Source organism: Psammomys obesus, unplaced genomic scaffold (assembly GCF_907164565.1).
Source record: "Psammomys obesus unplaced genomic scaffold, mPsaObe1.curated_primary_1811, whole genome shotgun sequence".
Lineage (NCBI taxonomy): Eukaryota > Metazoa > Chordata > Mammalia > Rodentia > Muridae > Psammomys > Psammomys obesus.
This window is the reverse complement of record NW_026596125.1, coordinates 421096-443141: the sequence shown is the minus strand read 5'-3', so window position 1 is coordinate 443141 and position 22046 is coordinate 421096. Positions and strand designations below refer to the sequence as shown.

Here is a 22046-nt window from a genome sequence, read left to right as displayed (position 1 = left end):
ATTTCTTCCAACACAGAAGCAGTGGCCGGACCAAATTTCTAGAATGCAGACATGAATCTGATGTGGTTGGATTTGATTATTGTACTCCATTCTCTTAGTTTACTAAAAGGGATAGCCAAGTAGACTTTAGATCCAGGAAGTTATGACTGCCACTAACATCTCTGTAACTATAGCCACATTACCAATGTCTCTCACTCTCTGTTTTCTGAGATGAGACTGAAAATGCCTGCCTTGCACAGAGACCAGCCAGGGTAAAGCCAGTAAGATGTTCTGCACAGTATAGCAGAAATCTGTACTCAGAGTGTACCTACCATCCTCACATTTCAGCCTGAGAGAGAATAACAAAGATGTGTGAATTAATTTGCAGTTTAATCAAAGAGATTAAAATTTGCAGTTTAATCAATTTCCTTTAAATTGAGAGTTTGCATGATATATACATACTTTTTAATTAACTTTAAAAGTTTGGTGTTTTTTTTTTTTCTTTTGAATAACCCTGTTAGAGAGCAGAGGTAAGAAGACTTGAGGTCCACAAGATTGTCATTATTTATCAGTACTGCTAATGCCAGAGAGCACACCTTCCTTCCTGTCTCAGGGTCTTGTGGCATGCTGCTTTTATAACAAAATCAGTAGAACTTTGTAGAAAGAATAGGTTTCAGATTCATAAGCAGGATTATTTTTAAACTCTTCAGCTATGTGGTTTTGCTTGTTTCTACAATATGTTCCTTTAAAGAAACATGTGCTCTGGGGCCTTTTGGTTTATCAAAGTTAGCCTGACTTCATCTCCCTGGACCCAGAGCCACGTACACATCAACATTGTAGGAAACATCTATATCCTGTGGCCGGTAGTCCGTGTGTAGCCAAGCATAGAGAGTTAAGAATGTGTCTCCACTTACAGCTTTAGACATTGTGGGAGTGTTGTGTGATAGGGGAGGGGCTTATGTGTGGTCCAGGACTTGAGGTTTGCAGATGATGATGTTGCATTGCAACAACAAAAGGCTGTACATATCTGAAAGCATCTTGTGCTGTTAATTCCCACCCAATCCTCTCGATATTAGGTGTGTGGATCTGTGGGAGCTGAGAGTGTGGCCTGAAGGAATCATGGTGAACACACTTTCCTAGAGATTAGTTCTCAGTTTTCTCCATTGAAGGGATGGGTCAAATCAAACTGCCACCTAATTAAACAAACAGATCTCTCATATAGGCCTAAGTGCCAAGCTCCTGGTACCGAGGTGCATGGGCTTGAATCCTGAATCTGCCCCCTTACAGGTGAAATAGAAAGAACATTGGCCTCAGGGGCCCTTTCTGTGTCCATCTGTCTCAGAGTAGTGGTTCTCTGCTTAACAGTGGGGCCATTTCAGGTCCTGCCTACCACCACGCTATATGACACTGAGAGGGGGAATTCAGAAAACTTCAAGGGGAGGGCTTTGGCAAAAGAGTAGCCAGAGACATTTTCTTTTCAGAGATGAAGGTCCCAGATCCTTTTTGTGGACTTAGTTGTTTTAGAACCTGACTCCCAACACAAGATCCACAAAAGCTTCCTCACATGCTTTTATCCAGCTCAGAGCTGACATTGTATACCTCTTCCAGCTGTGCCCTGTTGTTTAGCCAGTGTCCCTCATGTAGGGCTTCCTGGTATACTGCAAAGCTGCCACACCGCTTCCAAATTGCAATGAGAGGACTTCTTCTCATGATGTTGGGTTGGTGCAAAAATGAAAATTATTTAGACATTTTTTCTTTTTAATTAAAGAAAAGTTCAGTTATGATTTTGTTCTGTTTTTATTTGATCATTTATTTTGTTTTTCCTGAAAACAAAAAGAGTCCTGGTTAGATGTGAATGCTATCACAGCTGAGGCAAAGTGATGGGTGTGGAAGAGTTGGCGAGAAAGACACAAACGGCATTTGAAAGAGCCTCTATTTTTATTTCTAACTTTCACTTTCTGTGTTGGGAAGGAAGGTATGGCTATAGAGCATGCACTGTGCTGCGTGTTTCACCTGCAGTTTGCAGCTGCATTCTCCAGCCTTGATTTAGATGCTGTGGTCACATACAGGAACAGTGTCACTGAGATCTCAAGCTTCTTGACCGAGTCCCGGAACTAGCAAATCTTTGAACTTGGCTTGAACTCAGATCTTCCCAACCCCAGAGCTCTCTAGTGAAGGCTGATGGAGATGGATGGTTAAGTAGGGGATGGCTGGATGATAGGAGGAGGCCCAAGGGTCATAACTGAAGTGGTTCAGGGATGTCTAGCTGTAGCACACATGGGACAATGGAAGTATCCCAAAGGAGACATTTTGCCATTGAATGAATGTAAATTAAGGCTGCTGGGCTCCACTGAGGGGCATTTCTTAAGAGAGGATCCCTCCAAAAATGCATTAAGAAAACCACAAGAAACTTTTAAGGCCTCCGAGCCCTTTCTAGTGCTTACTAGTAAGTTTGTGTTGACCCTCATCCCACAAAAGACCAGAAAAATGCCCCATGTGATGTAATTTCCTGATAGTTGGTATTCTCACTTCCAAGTATGTAGCCTCTCTTCTTTTGGAATGTTGTCCCCTTTGAGCTTTTTCCCATTTGACTCCATGTGAAGTCTTGTACTTAAAACTGGAGTGTCTTCAACATGCCTATTTTGAAACGTCTGCTAAACAGCACTGCCCTTCCGTCAACAGGGAACTGCCTTTACAGAAGGGAGACATTGTTTATATCTACAAACAGATTGATCAGAACTGGTATGAAGGCGAACACCATGGCCGGGTGGGAATCTTCCCACGCACCTACATCGAGGTACCACAACCCGTGGCTCCAACTTTTTCTGGAAAAGCCCAGCAGGCCTAAAACGCCATTTTCTAACCCTGTCCTTTGTGTTTTCATCCCTTCTGTCCCTCTCCTTGCCCTTCTCTTTTGCTTTCTTTCCTTTCTCAGCTTCTTCCCCCAGCTGAGAAGGCTCAGCCCAGGAAGTTGGCGCCCGTGCAGGTTTTGGAATATGGAGAAGCAATTGCAAAGTTTAACTTCAATGGTGATACACAAGTAGAAATGTCTTTCCGAAAGGTAAGCCGCACATCTCATCCTGGCTTTGGGGCTTTTGAATGGTGCTGTAATCTGGGGGATGTGATGTTGCTATAACTACTAATCTATATCCTTAAAGGACACAGTGGATTGATGAGAAATTGCAATAAGGCAAACCAGAGGCTTTTCTGAGATGAGATTTTATTTATTCTATGTGTATGTGTATCATGTGCATGTAGTGCCTGTGAAGGCCAGTCTGATTGTGAGCCACCATGTGGGTTCTGAAAAAGCAAACCCAGATCCTCTGGAGGAGCAGCCAGTGCTCTTAACTGCTGAGCTGTCTCTCCATTCCTTAATATATATTTTTTTAATTAAATGTACAACTCAGAGTTTAACCACACTGAGTTCACCAATCAAAACCAGTATTTATGGCATCTTAAATATATATTAACTGTATTCAACCAGCATTCAGTGACTAGCAGTGTGCCAGTAACTTGATTTAGGTTTATAATATATCCATAAACCAAGTGGGAAAACAAGGCCATTGGTAACAGGAGGAATTTCAAAGGCTCTGAAACCAAAAGTCAGTTATCAGATGTGCAGCTAAATACTTGATCTAAGCCTCCACTACTTCATCAAAAATCATGGAGAGAGAAGCCTCTCCCCCCCCCCCGGGTGGGGGGTTATGAGAGACCTGAATGAAGCAAGGTGACTTGGGCCAGGCCAGTGCTCAGTCCACAGGCGGGAACAGTGCTGCCCCCACTGTTCTTGCCACCGAGGAGCTTAGCATAAGGTGACCACAAGGACCCTGTGGGTGGTGGAATGGGGGAGGGTTTCTTCGTCCCACTGACTTGGACATTCTCTACATGCCATGATTCTCCAGCTTGCTGAAGTTGTTAGAATTGCCTTGGAAAAAGATAAGCAACCTTATACAAAGAAGGAACTAGACATTTCCTAATTGCCCATTGACAGGGAATCCATGATTAAATTGTTATATATGTAGAGACTACCAAGAGTAGTCAATTAGGTTTTTATAACAAATGGAGAATTATGTAAGGCTCTGTTCCATATACCTGTAATCCCCATGCTGGGAGGCAGAGGCAGGAGGATAATGAGTTCAAGGGCATCCTGGCTACATAGCTAGATTGTGTGTGTGTGTGTGTGTGTGTGTGTGTGTGTGTGTGTGTGTGTTTTCCATGATGAACATAGTGCACTCTTTATCAAGTGTATAGAGTGAGGGTGCAGAGGCTTACCTGGTAAAGTACTCACCATACAAACTTTAAGACTTGAGTTCAATCTTTAGAACTATGTAAGTACAGACTTATCCTCTGACCTCCACACAGGTGCTGTTGCACAGATGTCCTCTCACAATAATAATAATGATAATACAATAATAATGATAATGACACAATAATAATAATGATAAATGAAATTTGAAAAATAAAAAGCATGTGTCAAAATTAAAATATGGTACATACTCTGTTCCAGAGAGGAAAACAGGGCAAGTCTAATTCATACACATATAAGCAAATTAGCACAATAGGGGGCAGTTGTTTTCTGCTCTGTGTTTATTTTTATGCTAACTCTTCTGTAGCATTAAAAATAATGTAAAGAATATATATAAAAGAATATGGAGAACCCTCTGAGGGTCAGGTGAGATGGGAAAAGGCACTACCTGCCAAGATTGAGGACCCGGCTCCAGCAAGTTGTCCTCTGACCTTCACCTGCATGTTGTGCCACTACCGCTCTCCAACTACGTATACAAAATTATATATATATATATATATAAAATATGAGATATAATTTTATATTAATTTATATATGTAGATATACACACACATATATAAATGGGTGTTTGTATGTGTATGAGAGATATAACCTGAGCTGGGTTTGATGGCCCATACCTGTAGTCCTAGCACTCAGAAGATTACATTAAGAAGACTGCTGTGGAGCTGGGCACCAAGGCACACGCTTGTAATCCCAGCACTCTGGGAGGCAGAGGCAGGTGGATCTCTGTGAGTTCTAAGCCAGCCTGGTCTACAAAGTGAGTTCAGAACAGCCAAGGCTACACAAAGAAACCCTGTTTCAAAAAATAAAAACAAATAAAAAAAGAAGACTGTTATGAGTTGAAGGCCAGCCTGGGTTACATAAGTGAGTGTGGGCCCTGTCTCAAAAAAAAAAAAAAAAAAAAAAAAAGGCTATAGAAGTGGTTCAAGTACTTGCTGTTCTTGCAGAGGATACAGGTTCTATTCTCAGCACCCACATGGTGGCTCACAACTGTCCATACTTCCAGCTCCACATACTCTCTCTGACCTCCACAGGCACCAGGCAAGCTCATGATATGCTTACTTTACATGCAGACAAAATGTTCATGCAAATACAGTTAGTTTAGAATAATATAATACTAAAAGAACAACTGAAAACATCACCCTGTAGAGCCTTTCAGGTGAAGGCTAGCTGTGTGACTGCTCTGTTTTAAAGGAGTCTAAGATACTTCAGTTGCTTTCTGTGCGTGAATCTGAGCTCTTTACTGAAATGCTTAACTTATTGGTTAAGAAAGCTCTACTGTGTTCGCATCCCCAGCCCAGTAAGGACTCCATCCAAGGCCATTAGAGATGGTTCTCCTGAGCATACAGTGTGGTGAAGGAGTCAGGACAGTGCAGGATGCAGGCAGGAACCTCAGATAGGCTGCAGTGTGGTGCTTCAAGGGCTCTTGCTTGGTTGTGTCTTACAGGGGGAGAGGATCACGTTGCTCCGACAGGTGGATGAGAACTGGTACGAAGGCAGGATTCCTGGAACATCCCGCCAAGGCATCTTCCCCATCACCTATGTAGATGTGCTTAAGAGGCCATTAGTGAAAAACCCTGTGGATTACATCGACCTGCCTTATTCTTCTTCCCCAAGCCGCAGTGCCTCTGCGAGCCCACAGGTATTTAAGCTTCGATTCTCAGCTTGGAGTTTTCATCCTCAGCTGTGTCAATGACACACAGCCCTTCCTGGGGTGGCTCTCTGATGCTCTGATTAAGAATTGCCTACAGCAGGGCAGGCTGGGGGTTATTTTTATACATGTCCGTAGTATTTTCCTAACACTCTAAAATATCTGAAGGAAAGGAAGAGTTTGGGATAATTTATATAGGGATAAGGTGAGAGGAAAGAAAAACAAGTGAAATTATCAGTTTGTGCATCCCTGTGAAACTGGTGGTGTGGAAGCCGCCCCTGTGTGGCCCAGCATGTGTCTCTTTGCAATATTGTCCATCAAGATTGGTTTACAGGTGACTGTGCCTGGAAGACAATTTTGAGTTCTCATCCTTAGGCATGGAGGCCAGATTCAGAGTGCTTTTGCAAACATTCACTGTACCCAAGTTAGAAAAGAAACTTAGCTGTGTCACTCTCTACCGGGTCAAAAGGGAGTCATTTATAGGCATAGTAACGTGTTTGCTTTTCTGGACATCAGTCGGCATAACTGTTTAAAATGTTACTCCAAAAACACTTTCCCAAAGCCCACAAAAGAAGTGTGGCAGGGTGGCATCCTATGGAATGAAATTTGCGGAGGATGGCCGGAAGACTGTAGGACTTGGTGGTGCTGACAGGGTGCGTCTTTTCTCCTGTCCTCCATCATTTCCTTCCCTCCGCATGCTGGCCACTGACACAGCAGAGCATGTTTTGGCATAAGGCATTTGATGGGCTTTCCTGAACAGTGAGAACCACATTCTACCATCTCACCTGAGAGGCTGTGAGACTGGACCGGGCACTTTGCTCCATAAGAGCATGGGAAATTTTCATCTGACTGTAGCCAAGTGACCACACAATTCATGCTTCTGTGTGGAGGACTCTGCAGGGCTGAAGGAAGGGCCTGGACAGAGGCTGTCCATCTAACCCTACAGTTCTGGGTCAGGGCTGTGGTTGCAGAAATGGTTTAGTTTCTGGGGTGGGGCAACTCCTTTGTTTTCCTTTGAAACGTGACTCTTGCAAAGCAGACCAGCACTACCCACAACTGTCTGATGGGTGCCTCTCCCATCTCCATGCCACCGCATCTCCTCTTTCCACCCTGCCTGCACACACTCGTGTATGCACTCAGACACTTTGCAGTTTCTCTCCCAGGCTCACCTGGTGATTTCTATTCTGGACACCAGAGTGTCCTGCTCACCCTCCCTATTCCATTCTTCTCCATGCCCCTTGTGGTTATTTTTCTTCTTTCTCCTTTATGCTGACACTTTTATCTTTGCTTCTTTCTTTTGTTTTCTTCTCTCTCCTTTTCTTTTTAAGTGTACTAGTCACAGCAAGTTCATCATGCCAGCCCCTTCATCTCTACCCCACCCCCACCGAGCCCTGTCCCCTGAGATGCACGCCATCACCTCCGAGTGGATCTCGCTGACTGTTGGGGTCCCAGGCAGGCGTTCTCTGGCCATGACACCGCCTTTGCCTCCTCTGCCTGAGGCCTCTATCTATGACACGGACCACTTGGCCTTGTCAGCGAGGGCCCGTTCCTCCTTGCCACTCAGCCTCCCCTATTCGAGTCGGTCAGATCACTCTACCCTGCGCTCAGTGGTTTCCCCACTGGCCCTGCCTCCACCCCACAAAGCCTACTCACTGGCACCCAGTGCCCAGGCGCCTCTTCACGTCAATGGAGATGGTGGTATTCACATTCGCCAAGATGGCTTCTCCCAGCCACCACTTGGGAACTCTGATAGGGTCATCTCAGAGCTTAGTGATGCCTTTAGCAGCCAGAGCAAGAGACAGCCCTGGCGAGAAGATGGACCATATGAGAGGAAAGCAGAGAGCGAGGCAGGTGAGAGATGCCCTGGTGGACTCAAGATCTCTAAGAAGAGCTGCTTGAAGCCTTCAGACGTGGTCAGGTGCCTGAGTTCTGAGCAGAGACTGTCAGAGTTCCACACTCCTGAGGACAGCCAGTCCTGCAAGCCTCTGAGTAGCCCTTTCCCAGCGTGGGAAGCTGGGCCACCAGAGCTTCACAGAGGTGTCGGGGCTGACAGGAAGGCTGCTCAGAGTGGTGTGAGCCAGGTAGGCCTGAAGCATGACTGGTGGTGCCTTGGCCTCCTGCTTGGCATGGTGGGCCAGACCAGATGTCTCAACCCTTGGTCTATTAACTGAGGCCAAGTGGGTGCCTGTGAGATCTGCTTGCTTGCCTTGGAAACAAAGGGATGACGAAGAGGGAATGGAGGGGATGTAGACGAGGATATCGACCTGGGGATAGGATAGTTCAGGGAAACGTATTCTACCCTCTTGAGATGATTTGAAAGTATTTATCCGCTGACACCTGCTACCCTGGTACAAAAGCCCATGAGCAGGAGAGCCTTCCTTGTGTTCCATCAGTGTCCTGGAGATTGCCCTTGGTTTGCTTTGACTAACACAGCTGAGAACACCACGCTTTGGTGTGATGTGGCTTTCCTGTAAGATGCACTGTTTCCATAACTCATGGTGCTCAGTTTTGTCAGGTCTTTGTCTTGTCTCGTGTTTGTGTGGGACCAAAGGACCATGTTCACAAACATGAGCATGTTTGTGAGCAGAGACATTTTGGTTCTTTGGGGGAGGTTCTTTGCGAGGATGCAGGGGCTTCTGATGTGCTGGGCGTCATGGCGTGGGGTCCTGGGTTTTGAGTGATGGCTCTTTGCTCTAAGTGAATGACAAAGATATCAGCATACAAACCAGGTGGACTTAGGGCATTTTGAAGGGGCACTAATTTGATAACTAGACAGATTATTATTCAGTTTTGCTTGTGTTATTTAGTACCCAGAAAGTTAAAGACTTTGGGCAACTGGTTCCATAGTAACCACATTTGAGTACCAACTCCATTTGACTACTGTGATGGGAATTATTTACCCTCTCGGAGACTCAGTTTCTGACTTTTGAAATGAAGATAACCGTCCTCATAGCACAGTCCAGAAAATTCCTTGAAATAAGTCGGGCGGGTGTTGGGCACATGCACTTTGTAAAGGGAAGAGAGAACTGCCATCTTGGGTGATCTCAAACTGCCTCTAGGACCAGAGATGTTGTAGAGCCTCGATAGAATCAAGAGCTTTCTTGAAGCCATCTCTAAGCAGAGTATCAGTGCACTGTGCTGTTTCTCCTTGTAGCTCTGTTTGGTTTTTTGAGTATTAATTCAAAGTGCTGCTGGTACTGGTCTGTGGGCAGGGTCCAGGGGTTGTTAAGTCCCGTTCTTGAGGAGCCCCTATCCAGTGACAGAGGCAGACACAGTTGAGTCACCAGTAACAGGAGCACAGAAGCACGAGACATAGCACTCTGCCCCTTCATAGGCCAGTGTGTCTGGTGTGGAGATCACCCAGGGTGATCAAGTGTGTGGTAGTTCCTGTGGAATTAGGCTTAGACTACAGAAAGCTAGCAAGCAGTACACCCTGCTCCTAAGCCCTAGTTACTCGTGTATAAAGTAGGGGTACAAACAAATAGTCCACCCATTTCTGGAAGGGCTATTGTGATGATTAATGAAATAGTGGTTATCAGGAGGATCTTAGCATATGGGCAGTCTCTGCTCTGACTGCTGTACATGGTTGCTCCATCTCCTAGTAGGAGGGCTCTGGGACAGATACTGCTGAACTGTGTGCTCTAAAGAAAAGTGTCTGATTAAGAGGAAAAAAGGAATTAGAGAAGTTGCTGGTTGAAAAGGATGAGATGTCTAACAGTGGAAAGATTCACAGATCAACGTAAGAGTATGTGGAGCACTCCTGATTGCCAGCGGTGAGTCATCACTGCAACCCCCGTCCAGAATCTAGTGTCTACAGGAAGTACGCCCAGTTCTGAAGCACCAGTGAAGTTCAGGGTGCACACTTCCTGCTTCCTACCAAGGACAGGAGTGCAGTAGCTGGCAACATCATAGACTGTTGATTGAAAGGCCAGGCTTGTTGAGGATTGGTTCTCCTTTCTTGGTGATTCTCTGGACACCAGGTGTATCACTTCCTGTTCCCTCCCTTCCTCTTACTTTCCTGGCACAAGCCATTTCCGCCTGGATAGGGGGAGGCCACTGTGTGGTTGGCTGCTTTTGAGATGTAGGGGTGTCTAGAAGGGCAGCTGTAGACATACATTCCTCCCAGACACACATTCACCCTAGGTGGCTCTGGGCTGCGTCCTTTATAAAGGACTCTCTCCTCTTGAGACCTGTGTGGCTGAGAGGCGATCTAAAGATGGAAGGGACTTACTTCACGCTCTGTTCTCTAGTGGCCCTGTCAGAACACGACCTCAGGCTGTGTCACTTGTCTGGGTAAATCCATTCCAGTATGGAGAAACGTGTTAGCCACTCTTCTCCTTGATGAGCTACAAGGTCTACTTGTCCTTTCATGGGGTTGAGGGACTTGGTTGAGCATCTGACCAGTAGACAGAACATTAAGTGAAAAGGCATCCAAGATGTTGCGATCATTTATTCCTTCTAAACGTGTCCGGCAGTGTTCCAAGAGCCCCAGGGAGCCGAGAGGCTCGGACATCACTGCAGACTTTCTTTACCTCTCAGGAAAGTCTTCTCCTGGGCTTGGAAGACTCCCTAGTGAGTTGCTTACTTAGACAACAAGGCAGCCTCATCTTCCAAAGCCTCCCCAGCTTTTGTGCCTGCGTGAGTTTCTGCTTGTCCTTCATGCTCCCTGTAGATGCTACTTTTCCTAGGAAGCCTTCCTTGGCTACCTCCTCAACCCTTGCACAACTAGATGAAGAGCTCTGAGCCTGACCCCAGTGAGCATACTCTCATTCATTTGCTCCTATGCAGGCCTGGTCCCTGTAGAGCTATAATGCCCTATGGTCAGGGACCATAGGGACCTATTTATGGAATGTGCTTGGTAAATATTTCTTGAGTAAAAGAGATTAAAAAAAATAACTGAGCACAACTAGAAGAGTTTATGATATTGACTGTGGAATCATCCCTGTTCACAAGAGGTTATAATGCAGAAGAGAGGCAACATACAATCTATCCTGCAAGTTCAGTATGGGAAGACATAGGAGGAGAAAGGTGATTGCATAGTAGCATTTTTTTTGTGGGCTTAAAGACTAGGGAGTTTTCCCATAGATACAACGGATTGTGATTGATATTCAAAGGTCCAGAAGTGCATACAGAGAACTTTGTGTTCCTGGATTCAACAAGCTTTGAATGAATCTACAGATGGATAGGTCAGAGGGATCTTGCCAGGGGGCCTGGGACCAAAGCCTGGCTGATGCCTCCAGCATCCATCATACCTCTTGAGAGCATGGAAGTCATCTTCCGTGCCTTTCCTTGACCACTGTCAGTCAGTCCCTACTCTGCTGCTCTCCTTCCCCTGAGTCACCTGCCCATGACCCAACATTCCGGATATATGAACTCTTGCGGAAGATGCTTTGATGTGTCAGTCATTTCTGCTGTCAGAATGTTTTCACGTTGGGCTGGCTACTTATGTTTTTAGGTTTGTTTTCTCTGAACAAAAGGGGTAAACCAGTGCCAGGGTCTCTAGGGAACCAAGGAAGAGCATGGTCTCCGGGTTCTAGTTCTGGCTCTGCCGTCAGTCTGCTAAGTGACTGTGTATGAGTCACACCTCCTTCCCGGCAGCTTCCTTGTCCATAAACAAAAGATGCCTATGTGGGAACTGAACTTCCTTTCAGCTTTGGTACTCTGTGATGAGGTGAGGATACCACGTGAATTTATGAGAAGGAACATACAAAATGTTAAGTACGGGCTTTATTATAGACCTGCAGAGCTCCACTATTGAAAGACAAACACTTTGTTTTTACTTGTTTTTTTGAGTGATGACTTTGTTGACTGGACAAAACCACACATTTGTGCACACAAAAACACCCAAGAAATCAGGATTAATTGGCATGTTCGTGGGTTCTGTTTCATATAATTTTGGCTAAGAGCATGTAGAAAAACTAATCTAGAAAGTAAAGGAGATCATGTGAGGAATCTTCATCATTAGCGTCACTGAGTATTGACTGCATCTCCCCAAGGGAGAAGCAGTTTGCTGACCGATATCTGGAGTTATGTATGAGTTCCTGATGTTTGTGAGGAGCCTCACTGAATTTCTAAATGAAACCAGGCATCCCTGTGATCCCAGAACTCAGGAAGTAGAGGCAGGAGGATCAGGAAGAGGAGAGATGCAGAAAGATGTGCTTTGGCAACCACATGGGAACTAAGTCAATCCCCAGAAAGACCAAACAAAGGCAGGGGCCTGGCTGGAGAGTGGAAATCAGAGGTAGAAGGGAAACATGACATGTAACTTGTAAGAACAAAAGGGAAGTTAGAAGCATTAAGATCACGCACACAGAGAAATTTAAGATGTTCAAAGATGGGAAATGTTTTCCTTTGACTCACTCAGAAGGGAAGTCTCTAAGCACACCAGTGTTAACAGTTTGTGGGACGAGGAGAAACACTAGGCACTGTTTTTACAAAATTCCTGCAAGTGTTTTCTCACTGCCTAATGGCCGGAGACCAAGACCAAAAGCCACAGTGCCCACCCCTACTGTGGCTCTAGAAGAAATGGGCTGCATCTGTAAAGATCCAGGTGCCAGCAGCAGAGTCCTTCAGAGGTGACCTCAGCAAGCCCTGCCTTGATTGGCTCAGTGGTTATGAAGTTTCCCTCTGGCAAGGTACCTAAAGGATACAGGAATGAATGCACAGGACTTAGAGTCCAGGAAACAGATGGCCAGATAGACTGCACACTTACCACAGACCGAGTGATTGGAACCCGGCTCAGGCAGGGCTGGACAAAGTGCAGGAAGAGGACAAAAGATAAACAATGCCTTCCCACCTAAGAGGAAAACTTGGTGGCTGGGGATGGGAGGGAAAGGTAGAGGATAGGAAACTTATTTTGCTTGGGTTTTATCAACTGAGGATTTAGGAAACTTGAGGGGGCAGCAAGATGCTTTAGTAGGTAATAAAGGCACATGCCACCGAGCCTGATGAGCTGAGTTCAGTCCCCAGGACCCACATGGTAGAAGGAGAGAATGGCTCTCAACAGTTGCCCTCTTTGACTCATACACCATGGTACATGCGGTGCCCTCACCAATGTATCTTAAATTTTTTTAAAAAAATTAGAAAACATGAGATTTGTGTTTGACACATTAATGCCTCTCTTTATTCTCTTTTGTTATGAAGAAAAAGTGGGAGGTATCCTGGGAATGCCTTCCAGTTCTTCACACCCGAACCACACACCCTCCATCTCCCCCAATACATAGCTGCTGATGTTCCATTGATACCACTACGTCACCTCCAACATTTACAAGAGTGAGCTCTCTGTGTTTGGAGGCTCTATTCTAACAAGTAGAGGACTGCCTCCTTTGAGCCGTGTCATGCACAACCCTATTATTTGTTTTGGAATTTGAAATCTCTGCTCAGAAGACAGTCAATGTCAGAGCTTGTCTGGGAACCTGGGTTGTTCATGGTCCCATTAGAAGGCCAGTGTAGGTTGCCATAATGTGGGGTGGAATCTGAGGAGGCACAGGGTATGACTTAACTAGAGCAATGCCATCTCGGAGACCTGGGGCCAGTGGTGTGCCTGTGGGGATCCAGGCCACACAGCAGCTGGGCGTCTCTCCCACCCACTCCTCCAGGGTTCTCTAGCTTGTGCGCAGTTTATTTTGGACTTTAGCCTTTGGCACACCCCCAGAACTGGAACAGGATGCTTAGTAACTGCAGGAGCACCAGGTGCTTTCTGGGTCCAGAGGGGATTAACAGCTCCAGGGAAGCTAAGGTCAGATTTCCGACAGACGCCAAGCTGAAGACAGACAACAGGGAAGCAGAGCAAGGGACACACACAGCGTCGTTCTCAGGGAGAATGAAAGAGCACCCTGTCTTGCCTGAGTCCAGAGAGAGCAGTTTCTGCTTACGAATGGTGTTGAGGTGAAGGGGGTGCAGTGTGTGTGTGTGCATGTGCTCCATTGAGTGTGTGCAGGCACACGCCTTGCAAGTTGGACTGGTTGCTGTTTTTCCAGGCGCACAGAAAGCTGGAATGTGACTACAGAATCCAAGATGTACGTAGCATGAGCTAATCTCCCTTTATTCTTAGCGCCAGCAGGGTCCTGATGAGGACATGTATCTACTCTTAGGCCTAAGGGAGGGCACTGCCAGCTGAAAGGGAAGCACATATGCAGTTTAACATTTCCTAACAGCCACAGCGAAACAGAGTACATGAGTTAATTTTAGTAACATATACTGTTTGACCCAATGTATTAAAAACTTACTTAATATGCTGTTTTATATTTATTATTCTGAGCCAAGTTTTTGAAAAGCGGTGTCTAGTTTTCAGTCATAGCACATTTCACTTCATACTTGTATCTCATGTGCTCACAGCCACTTGTGGCTGTTGGTGCCTCACAGACAGGGCAGGCCCAGGGGAGGAACTGCAGAACTGGCCTGTGTTAGAAAGCAGGACAGGAAAGGTGAGAACAGTGCTAAAGGGAGAAAATCCTCAGAGGAGAAACAGCCTTCCAAGTGCAGGGCTGGTCCAGGTAATGAGTGTGAATGGTTTCCAACTACACGGAAGCTCCTCCGCCACACATCCACCCCGGTTTATATTCCAGCTATGTGAGCTACTTCACCAAATCTAAACATGGAGAAACGGAATCTGATAATATTTACCTTGACTACTTCCTTCACTTATCCAGTGCTAAGTGGGGAGCCCAGTCCTCCCTCCGTCCCAGGAATGGGCTCTCTCTGGATGTCAGAGCCGAGATGACGATTCTCTTCTGCTTTGGGTATGGCCAGAAACCAGAGGAGCTGCTAACTGAGCCGTTGACAGCCCTCTAGAACTGTTCGTATCAGATGCTATCCTATATGATGCACAGTACTATTTACAGGAGAAAATGCCTCTGAGCATCTAGAGCGATGGTTCTCAACCTGTGGCTCAACAATGACACAGGGGTCATATAGCAGATATCCTGTGTATCAGATATTTACATTATGATTCATAGCAGTAGCAGAATTATGTTATAAAGTGGCTATGAAATAATGTAATGGTTGAGGTCACCACAACACGGGGAGCTGTGTTAAAGGGTTGCAGCATTAGGAAGGTTGAGAATCACTGACCTACAATAAAACATTCAGGAAGAGAAGTCAGAATCTGTGCTTTGGTAGGGTCCTGGGCGACACATTGTTCTTCAGCACCCTGACTAGCTGATGGAGACAATGCCACCATCTCTCAGCCAGCCATTTCTGCCATTGGACAGCACTTCCTTTAGAAAGCTGTTCCTTCTATCAAGTCACAGTCTATCAGTATCCTCCACACGAAGGCACACAGAGTTAGCTTCAATCTTCTGAATGCCCACATAGCAAGAACTTAGAAATATTAATTTCTCTCCTTTGTTAAATGGTAAAGCACAAAGTCACTGCAGCCACCTGACAAAGGCCAGGAGGTCCCAAGAAGTCAAAGAAGCAGCCCTTCAGTTTTGTCTTCTCCTTCTCTACTAACAGAACCATAGTCCAAGGGGGTGGATTTTAGTGATAGAGGCTAGAAAGAGTTTTAGAGAATTTGAAGGAGCTTTTCAAAAATCAAGTGGAGGGGGGTGGGCTGGAGAGATGGCTCAGCAGTTAAGAACACTGAATCAAGGTCTTCCAGAGGACCTTGGCTTTATTCACAGCACCCATGTCATGACTAACAACTACCTCTAACTCCGATTCCAAGGGAAGCTGATGCCCTTTTCTGGCCTCCACAGAGATAGCATGTATAAGGTAAACAGACATATGTACAGGCAAAACACCTGTAAAATAAAATAAAATAAAATAAAATAAAATAAAATAAAATAAAATAAAATAAAATAAAATAAAACTAAAAATCTCAGAACAAACAAAAACATGAAAATGAAACAAACATGAAAACAGCAAGCATAGGAAAGGGATGCCTGGCGTAGCTGTTGTTCTGCTAGCCGTGCTACAGAGTGAAGACATCCACGATGGAGAGGAGCGAGAGGGGTGATGTGGCAGAATTGAAAGAACAGCCAAGCGGTTTACCTCAGCAGCTGTGTGACACTGAGGCCTGCCCCACCCACCTCCGAGCATGTTTTAGCAGAACAGTATGATCGGCACGGCCTGCCTGTCTCCTGGTGCGGGGGGATATAGTCACTGGTGATGATGTCAGCTAGCACAGCTGATAAGGGTAGGTGGAAGGTGGTGCTGTGCTGGGGACAGTGGCATGAGCCAGGAGGCAACTGCACTGCCTGTGTGACCTCACTATCTCTCTGGGCCCCTTTCTCTGAAACAAGTGTGACCTGCACAAAAGATTTCTAAGTGCCCTTCTAAGAGACCGTGACCTTTTGCAGTGATTACACATTATCTCCAAAGGTGAACTTCCAAGTAGTTATTCAAAGAGACTTCCTAGAGCTTAAATCCTCTCTGGAGAAAGTGATTCCAAACTGTCTTCAGCAGATGCTTGACCTCCTCACAGGAGCCCAGCTTTACAGGAAGGTCTGCCTGGCCTCATTGCATGGCCTCAGTTCTGGATTGACCATATGAAGGCTGGTGATGGGTCGTTCCTGTGTCTCTCTCAGGTCATCCTTCCCAGCTTCTAGAAGCAAGCTAGAGCCTCATTTCATACCTCACCAGGCTATGTTGTGTGTAAATTCTTTTGAGGCTTCATCTGTTACCCAGGAATATCTTAGTAGTAGTGTAATTATTCAGTCTTTGTGAGTAACCCGATGTGGTATGGTGATGTTGGCGGGTCCACCATTGGCTCCCCACTGACACAGCAGCCCCTCACTTGAAACATGCTTGCTCAGATGGAAGGGTTCAAGGTGGTATTGGGGGGTGCAGTGGGCAGCAGTCCTGCTCCTACAGGCAGCCCTTCCCTGTGTCTCTCCTGCCAGTCTGAGGACCTTGTGTTGTCCTTCTCACCTCACTGCCGCCACATTTCCCATTTCATTGCTGGATGCTTGCTTCTAACTCTGTACATCTGCATTTTCTCCTGTGCCTCTGCCATGTTGTCATGGAAACTCAGTGGCCACGGGCCGCAAATCTCTGGTGTCATCTGAATGTGGTGGTGTGGTACGTGTATTTGCTCACGCCTTTATTTTGAATCCTTTCCAATGTGACATCTGCTAAAATGTCTCCCTTATGATTTGCTTGGTGATCACAGCCTTCTCATCATTCATTGAGCGCAGGACCTGATCTCACAGAATCTGAAAAGAACTATGTGGTAAGATGCCTGTTGAATTAGACTGTGGCTTTCCTAAAGAGAACCCTTACTGATCGCAGCGTGTAGACCAGGGTAACTCCTGGTAAACATCCCGCTGTGGTTTGAAAGAGCCCACGGCTGATGTAGTAGGGCCAGGGATTCAGCTACCCTCTACGCCTCTAAAGGAGCGGAGGAATTAGAGACAGTTCCACCTGCCTGCAGGTGGGATTGAAGTATGTGGTAGTGCATGACTGGGGATTCATTCTTGCATTTTCTAGCCTGAGATTATTCCAGCTATTACCGTTACTCACTAATTACTGGCTTTTATAAGCTGCTGCCTTTTAAAAAATGGTCATACTAAATGCCAAATTCCTCTGTATCTCACCTGTCTTTCCATGCTTACCTGGATCCCTCCTGCACTCTACTACTGGAATCTTTTTTTTTTTTTTAACCTGGATCTTCAACTCTGTTTTCTCCCTGGACTTACGTGCTTCGTCTGGAATGTTACATCTCTTCCTCTCTTTTTTTTTTTTTTTTGTCCCCACATTGACTGTTTTATGGGGTTTCTGGATATCGCGGGGCCACCTCACAGGAAGCGGTTTGCAATGAGATCATAAACATTGCCGAGAAATCTGTTCATTACTGCAGCACTGTCTCTCATCCCCTTGACTTCCATCACAAGGTATCCCCATCTGACAATAAATCATCTTTAATCATTTCTCAGCAACCTCAAGCCCAGCAGCGAAGAGTCACCCCAGACAGGAGTCAACCTTCACAGGATTTGTAAGTACAGTCTGGGAACTTTGGTTCTTAGGTTGTTGGCAGACTTTCTGCTTTGGAAAATGGCTGTTTGGGTAACTACGTCACAGCTGCTTGTGCAGGGGTGGGCGGTGAGCTAATTGCTCCCCACTTCTTTGGGGATTTCTGGGGAAGGCCATATTTCCTTTTAGCCAGTCAGGACAGGTGGTAGGTAAATAAAAGGGGCCATGGACTACTGGGAGAGTGAGATGAGTAAAGAATTAATGACCGTAAAAAGGGATACGAAAGCTTTGCTTACCAATTTCGGTATTAATGCTATGGAAAAGAGAAAGAAACAAATGTTTCTGATCTGAAATGAATTTTCAGTGTTGCTTCATTCATTCAAAAACTTTATTGGGTACATCCTGTGGTTTATACACGTAGGAGACATTTCTGTTTGTAGAAGAAGAAAAGTGATTTGAACCAAGCTTTGAGAAAAAAAGGCATGGAGTAGGTAGTGTTTGGAAAGCCTGAAGAGGGCTTGTGTGGCCAGCACATGGTTCAAGGAGGCGAGGTTAGAGATGAAAGTTAAGATGGTAGGTTGGGACCAGATTCTAGATTCAGCTGAAATAGGTTTGTATTTTATTCTGCAGGCCCCAGGAAACTTCTGAAGGTTTTTTAAGTGAGGCACATATTTATTGTATCTGTTCTAGGGAGAGAATTCTGGCAGCAGATGGAATGTGGGATCCAGAAACAAGGGACAAAGATGTTGGCTAAGAGAAATGAAGTCAGTCATGGTGGCCCTCCTGGAACAGAGTGACTTTATGTAACCACAGACTATATAAGATTACTAACAGAGAGACGGGGTAAAGTGTAGTAAACAATGAAGGAGGATAAAACAGAGCGGCAAGAACAGGCATAGGTCTAGGGATGCTCACTCTTATAGGGCAGAGCCCATAGCATCTGCCCTGCCATGTTGCTGCCTCTGAGAGACCAGGAAGAGAAAATGAGAAAGGATCACCAGGCATTCTCTCTGGCAACTTGGAAAATGACTGGGACCATGTAACAACAGTGAGTGTTCCATTAGAAAGAGCTGAAGAACCAGTTTGTTGATGCATGGGGTGGCGCGGGGTACTGTAGATCAAGGAACAGTGGGGAAAGGGTAGAATGTTAGAATATTTGCGCCAAAGGAAAAAAATTGAAAGATACAAGTTAGAAGCTGTAAGTAGAGGAAGAGGGTAAACCTATCATGGCTTAGAGAAAGGGGTACTTGCACATCGTAACAGGGATAGGACCAGTAAAGACTGACTCGAGTCTGGAGAAGAGGAGGATTAAGATCTTGTCACAGGAAAGTGGCAGACAGTATATAGAACACTCTGTTGAGAATGGGGTGCCAGAACCAGCAGAGGAACTCATCTGCAGAGTTTCTGATCTACAGGGGACCAGTAGAGGTCAGTGGGACCAAGGCCACAAAGGTGTATATCAACACCAGTCTGTCTCCACCATTTGCATACAGACAGCAATTCTCTTCCAGAACATGGTGGTGGAAATTAAGGGACAGGCAGTTTCAGATGCTGGCGGTTTAAGATGAGGACATGTGTTACACAGTAAGCTGTAGGAACCCAAGTGAGGAGATCAGAAACATGAGGAAGGGTGTTCACTTAGCAACTCAAAATCTATCTTCGTCTCCTAATTCCACATTAGAGTCCTTCCCTCTGGCAGCCTGGTCCTTCCACCAAAATCAGTGAAAGCAGCTGTTCTGTACTTGGCACTCAACACAAGCCTGTTGGTGCTGGAAGCCAACGCTACATGCTTGTGTCTAGTCCCTCTTGTTCCACGGTGGAATTCACCAACATTACTGGAAATGGCATTTGATTGGCTCATTCACAAAATTCTGGTGCTACTGTGGTGTTTTAAAATGGTGAAAATTCTGAATTGTGGCATGGGTGCATACCAAAAGCACTTGGTAAGGGAATGAATGAAAACAAAGCTCTCCCTTGATGCTGAAGCTGATGTCAGCTTCACAATAAGCTTCACTGTTATCAGAACACAGAACAACACAAAGCAGATGTCCTAGGTTAAAGAGAAAGTCAATAAAACCTTATCTCCAAATTTCATTGGGGTGGAGCAGAAACAGAAAGCTTTCGTGGGTCTTCAGAAAAGGAGCCCCACACTTTGAAACACTCAAGATAGTTTCATTAAACAGAGGGACAATGTGCCATATTATTATTAATTATCGTTTTATTTTTTAATATTTTTTATTAACTTATTCTTTCATATACTACATTCCAACCTCAGTTTCTCCTCCCCCCTCTTCCTCCCCCTCCCCATCCACTGCTCCTCTGTTTCTCTTCAGAAAAGGGCAGGTCTCCCAGGGATATCAACCAAACATGGAATATCAAGTTGCAATAAAGACTAGACACCTCCCCTTCCTGGATGAGGCAACCCAGTAGGAGGGCAAGGGTCACAAAAGCAGGCAAAAGTGTCAGAAACAGCTCTCACTCCTTCTGTTAGAAGTCCCAAAAACACTGAGCTACACAACCATAACATGGAGAAGACCTAGGTCAGACCGACACACACACTCCCAGATTGTCAGTTCAGTCTCAGTGAGCACCTATGAGTCCCGGTTTGTTGATTCTGTAAGTTTTCTTGTGGTGTCCATGACGTGACCCTTCTAGGTTTTATTCTGTAAACCAGGAATTTATTATGAAGCACAGAGCGGCCATGGACTCAATGACAGTCTTCCTGTCCAGCCTCCTACATGCTAAGATCACAAACATGAATCATTCCACTTGGCTGGGAATGTACTTTTTTATACATTTTCTGCCTATGTATGTCTGTCAACTGTTTTTACAAATGCCTTTTGTTCTCTAATGTAAATGGCCAGAATTTTATGATCCTGGAACTAAATAGCTGCTGATTATTCTTAATAATCTACCGATATTACCCTGTTATTTAAAAGGGTGTGGTTGATTTTAAAGGCAGTAAAGTAAAGGTGAGGGAGGGGGCGTGGACAATAAAGGTCTGCCATAGTAATGAAGAAAACTAAATAATAAGGGTAATCATTACTTGATTGTCAGGAATTCCTCACCTCTTAAATGATCAGTCTTATTTGATTTAAAGCATTTCTCCAAATGCTAAACTCCTAGAGAAATAGTCAATAAAATGTTTTTGTCATTAAGTGGGAAACATGTAAATGTTGGGTTCAGAGTGTTGGGATTTGTAAATGGTTATTAAATCCTGTCAGCAACTGAGCCACTCACTGGTCCTTTTTCTGATTTGTAGATGTAGCTACCAAGCATTATATAGTTATGTGCCGCAGAATGATGATGAGTTGGAACTCCGAGATGGAGATATTGTTGATGTCATGGAAAAATGTGATGATGGATGGTTTGTTGGTAAGAATCCCATTATGCTTTCTTCCTAGTGGTGTATTGAAGGAAGGAATGATGAGACATGTAGAAAGCAATCTTCTTTGTATAGAAAGCAATCTACCAGCCCCTGCAGAAATGCTAGGCCTCTCATTCTCAAGGTAGTATGAATGTTTCTGAGTAGAACCTAAAGCCCAGATATGCCAGTGTCTATCACACAAACAGCAGATATCAAATTCATCACTACTATTAATTGGGTTCTGTTTATATTTCTGTTGTGTATGTCTTTAATATTTACAAATTTCTTTTTTTAAAGCCCTGAAGAAACAACACACAAGAGCCAGGCAGTGGTGGCACACTCCTTTTATCCTAGCACTTGGGAGGCAGAAGCAGGCAGATCTGAGTTCAAGGCCAGCCTGGTCCACAGAGTGAGTTCTAGGATAGCCAGGGCTCCAAAGAGAAACCCTGTCTCAAAAAACCACGGAAGGAAGGAAGGAAGGAAGGAAGGAAGGAAGGAAGGAAGGAAGGAAGGAAGGAAGGAAGGAAGGAAGGAAGGGGAGAAAGAGAGAGAGAGAAAGAGAGAAAGAAAAAGAATATTTAATGAAGACCGGGTCTCCATCATGGAGTTCAAACACATGTGTGGATGTTTCTAAGACCCTTTTATTTATTTTAGGCTTCTGATAACTTGAAGAAAAGCAACCAACTCAAATAATGTAGCAAAGGAGAGTTTGGCATAAGGCTCAGTGGTAGAACATTTGTTTAAAATATGAGGCCTAGGTTTGTTCATGAGTACCATAAATCTCACACACACACACACACACACACACACACACACACACACACACACAC

General features: G+C 45.1%; 1 protein-coding gene across 7 annotated transcripts in view; it reads left to right on the top strand.

Moving 5' to 3' along the window:
• Sorbs1 (sorbin and SH3 domain containing 1) overlaps positions 1–22046 on the top strand; it is a 226781-nt gene that overhangs the window by 200086 nt on the left and 4649 nt on the right. For 5 of the 7 annotated variants that reach the window (XM_055630148.1, XM_055630151.1, XM_055630152.1 and 2 more), the window contains 5 exons: positions 2662–2776; positions 2915–3040; positions 5733–5927; positions 17813–17871; positions 21112–21224. In XM_055630148.1, coding sequence (XP_055486123.1) covers positions 2662–2776; positions 2915–3040; positions 5733–5927; positions 17813–17871; positions 21112–21224 — 608 coding nt within the window. Of the gene's footprint in view, positions 1–2661; positions 2777–2914; positions 3041–5732; positions 5928–7264; positions 8018–17049; positions 17110–17812; positions 17872–21111; positions 21225–22046 lie in introns of all 7 variants that reach the window. The other 2 variants (XM_055630154.1, XM_055630147.1) reach the window with 2 other exon arrangements.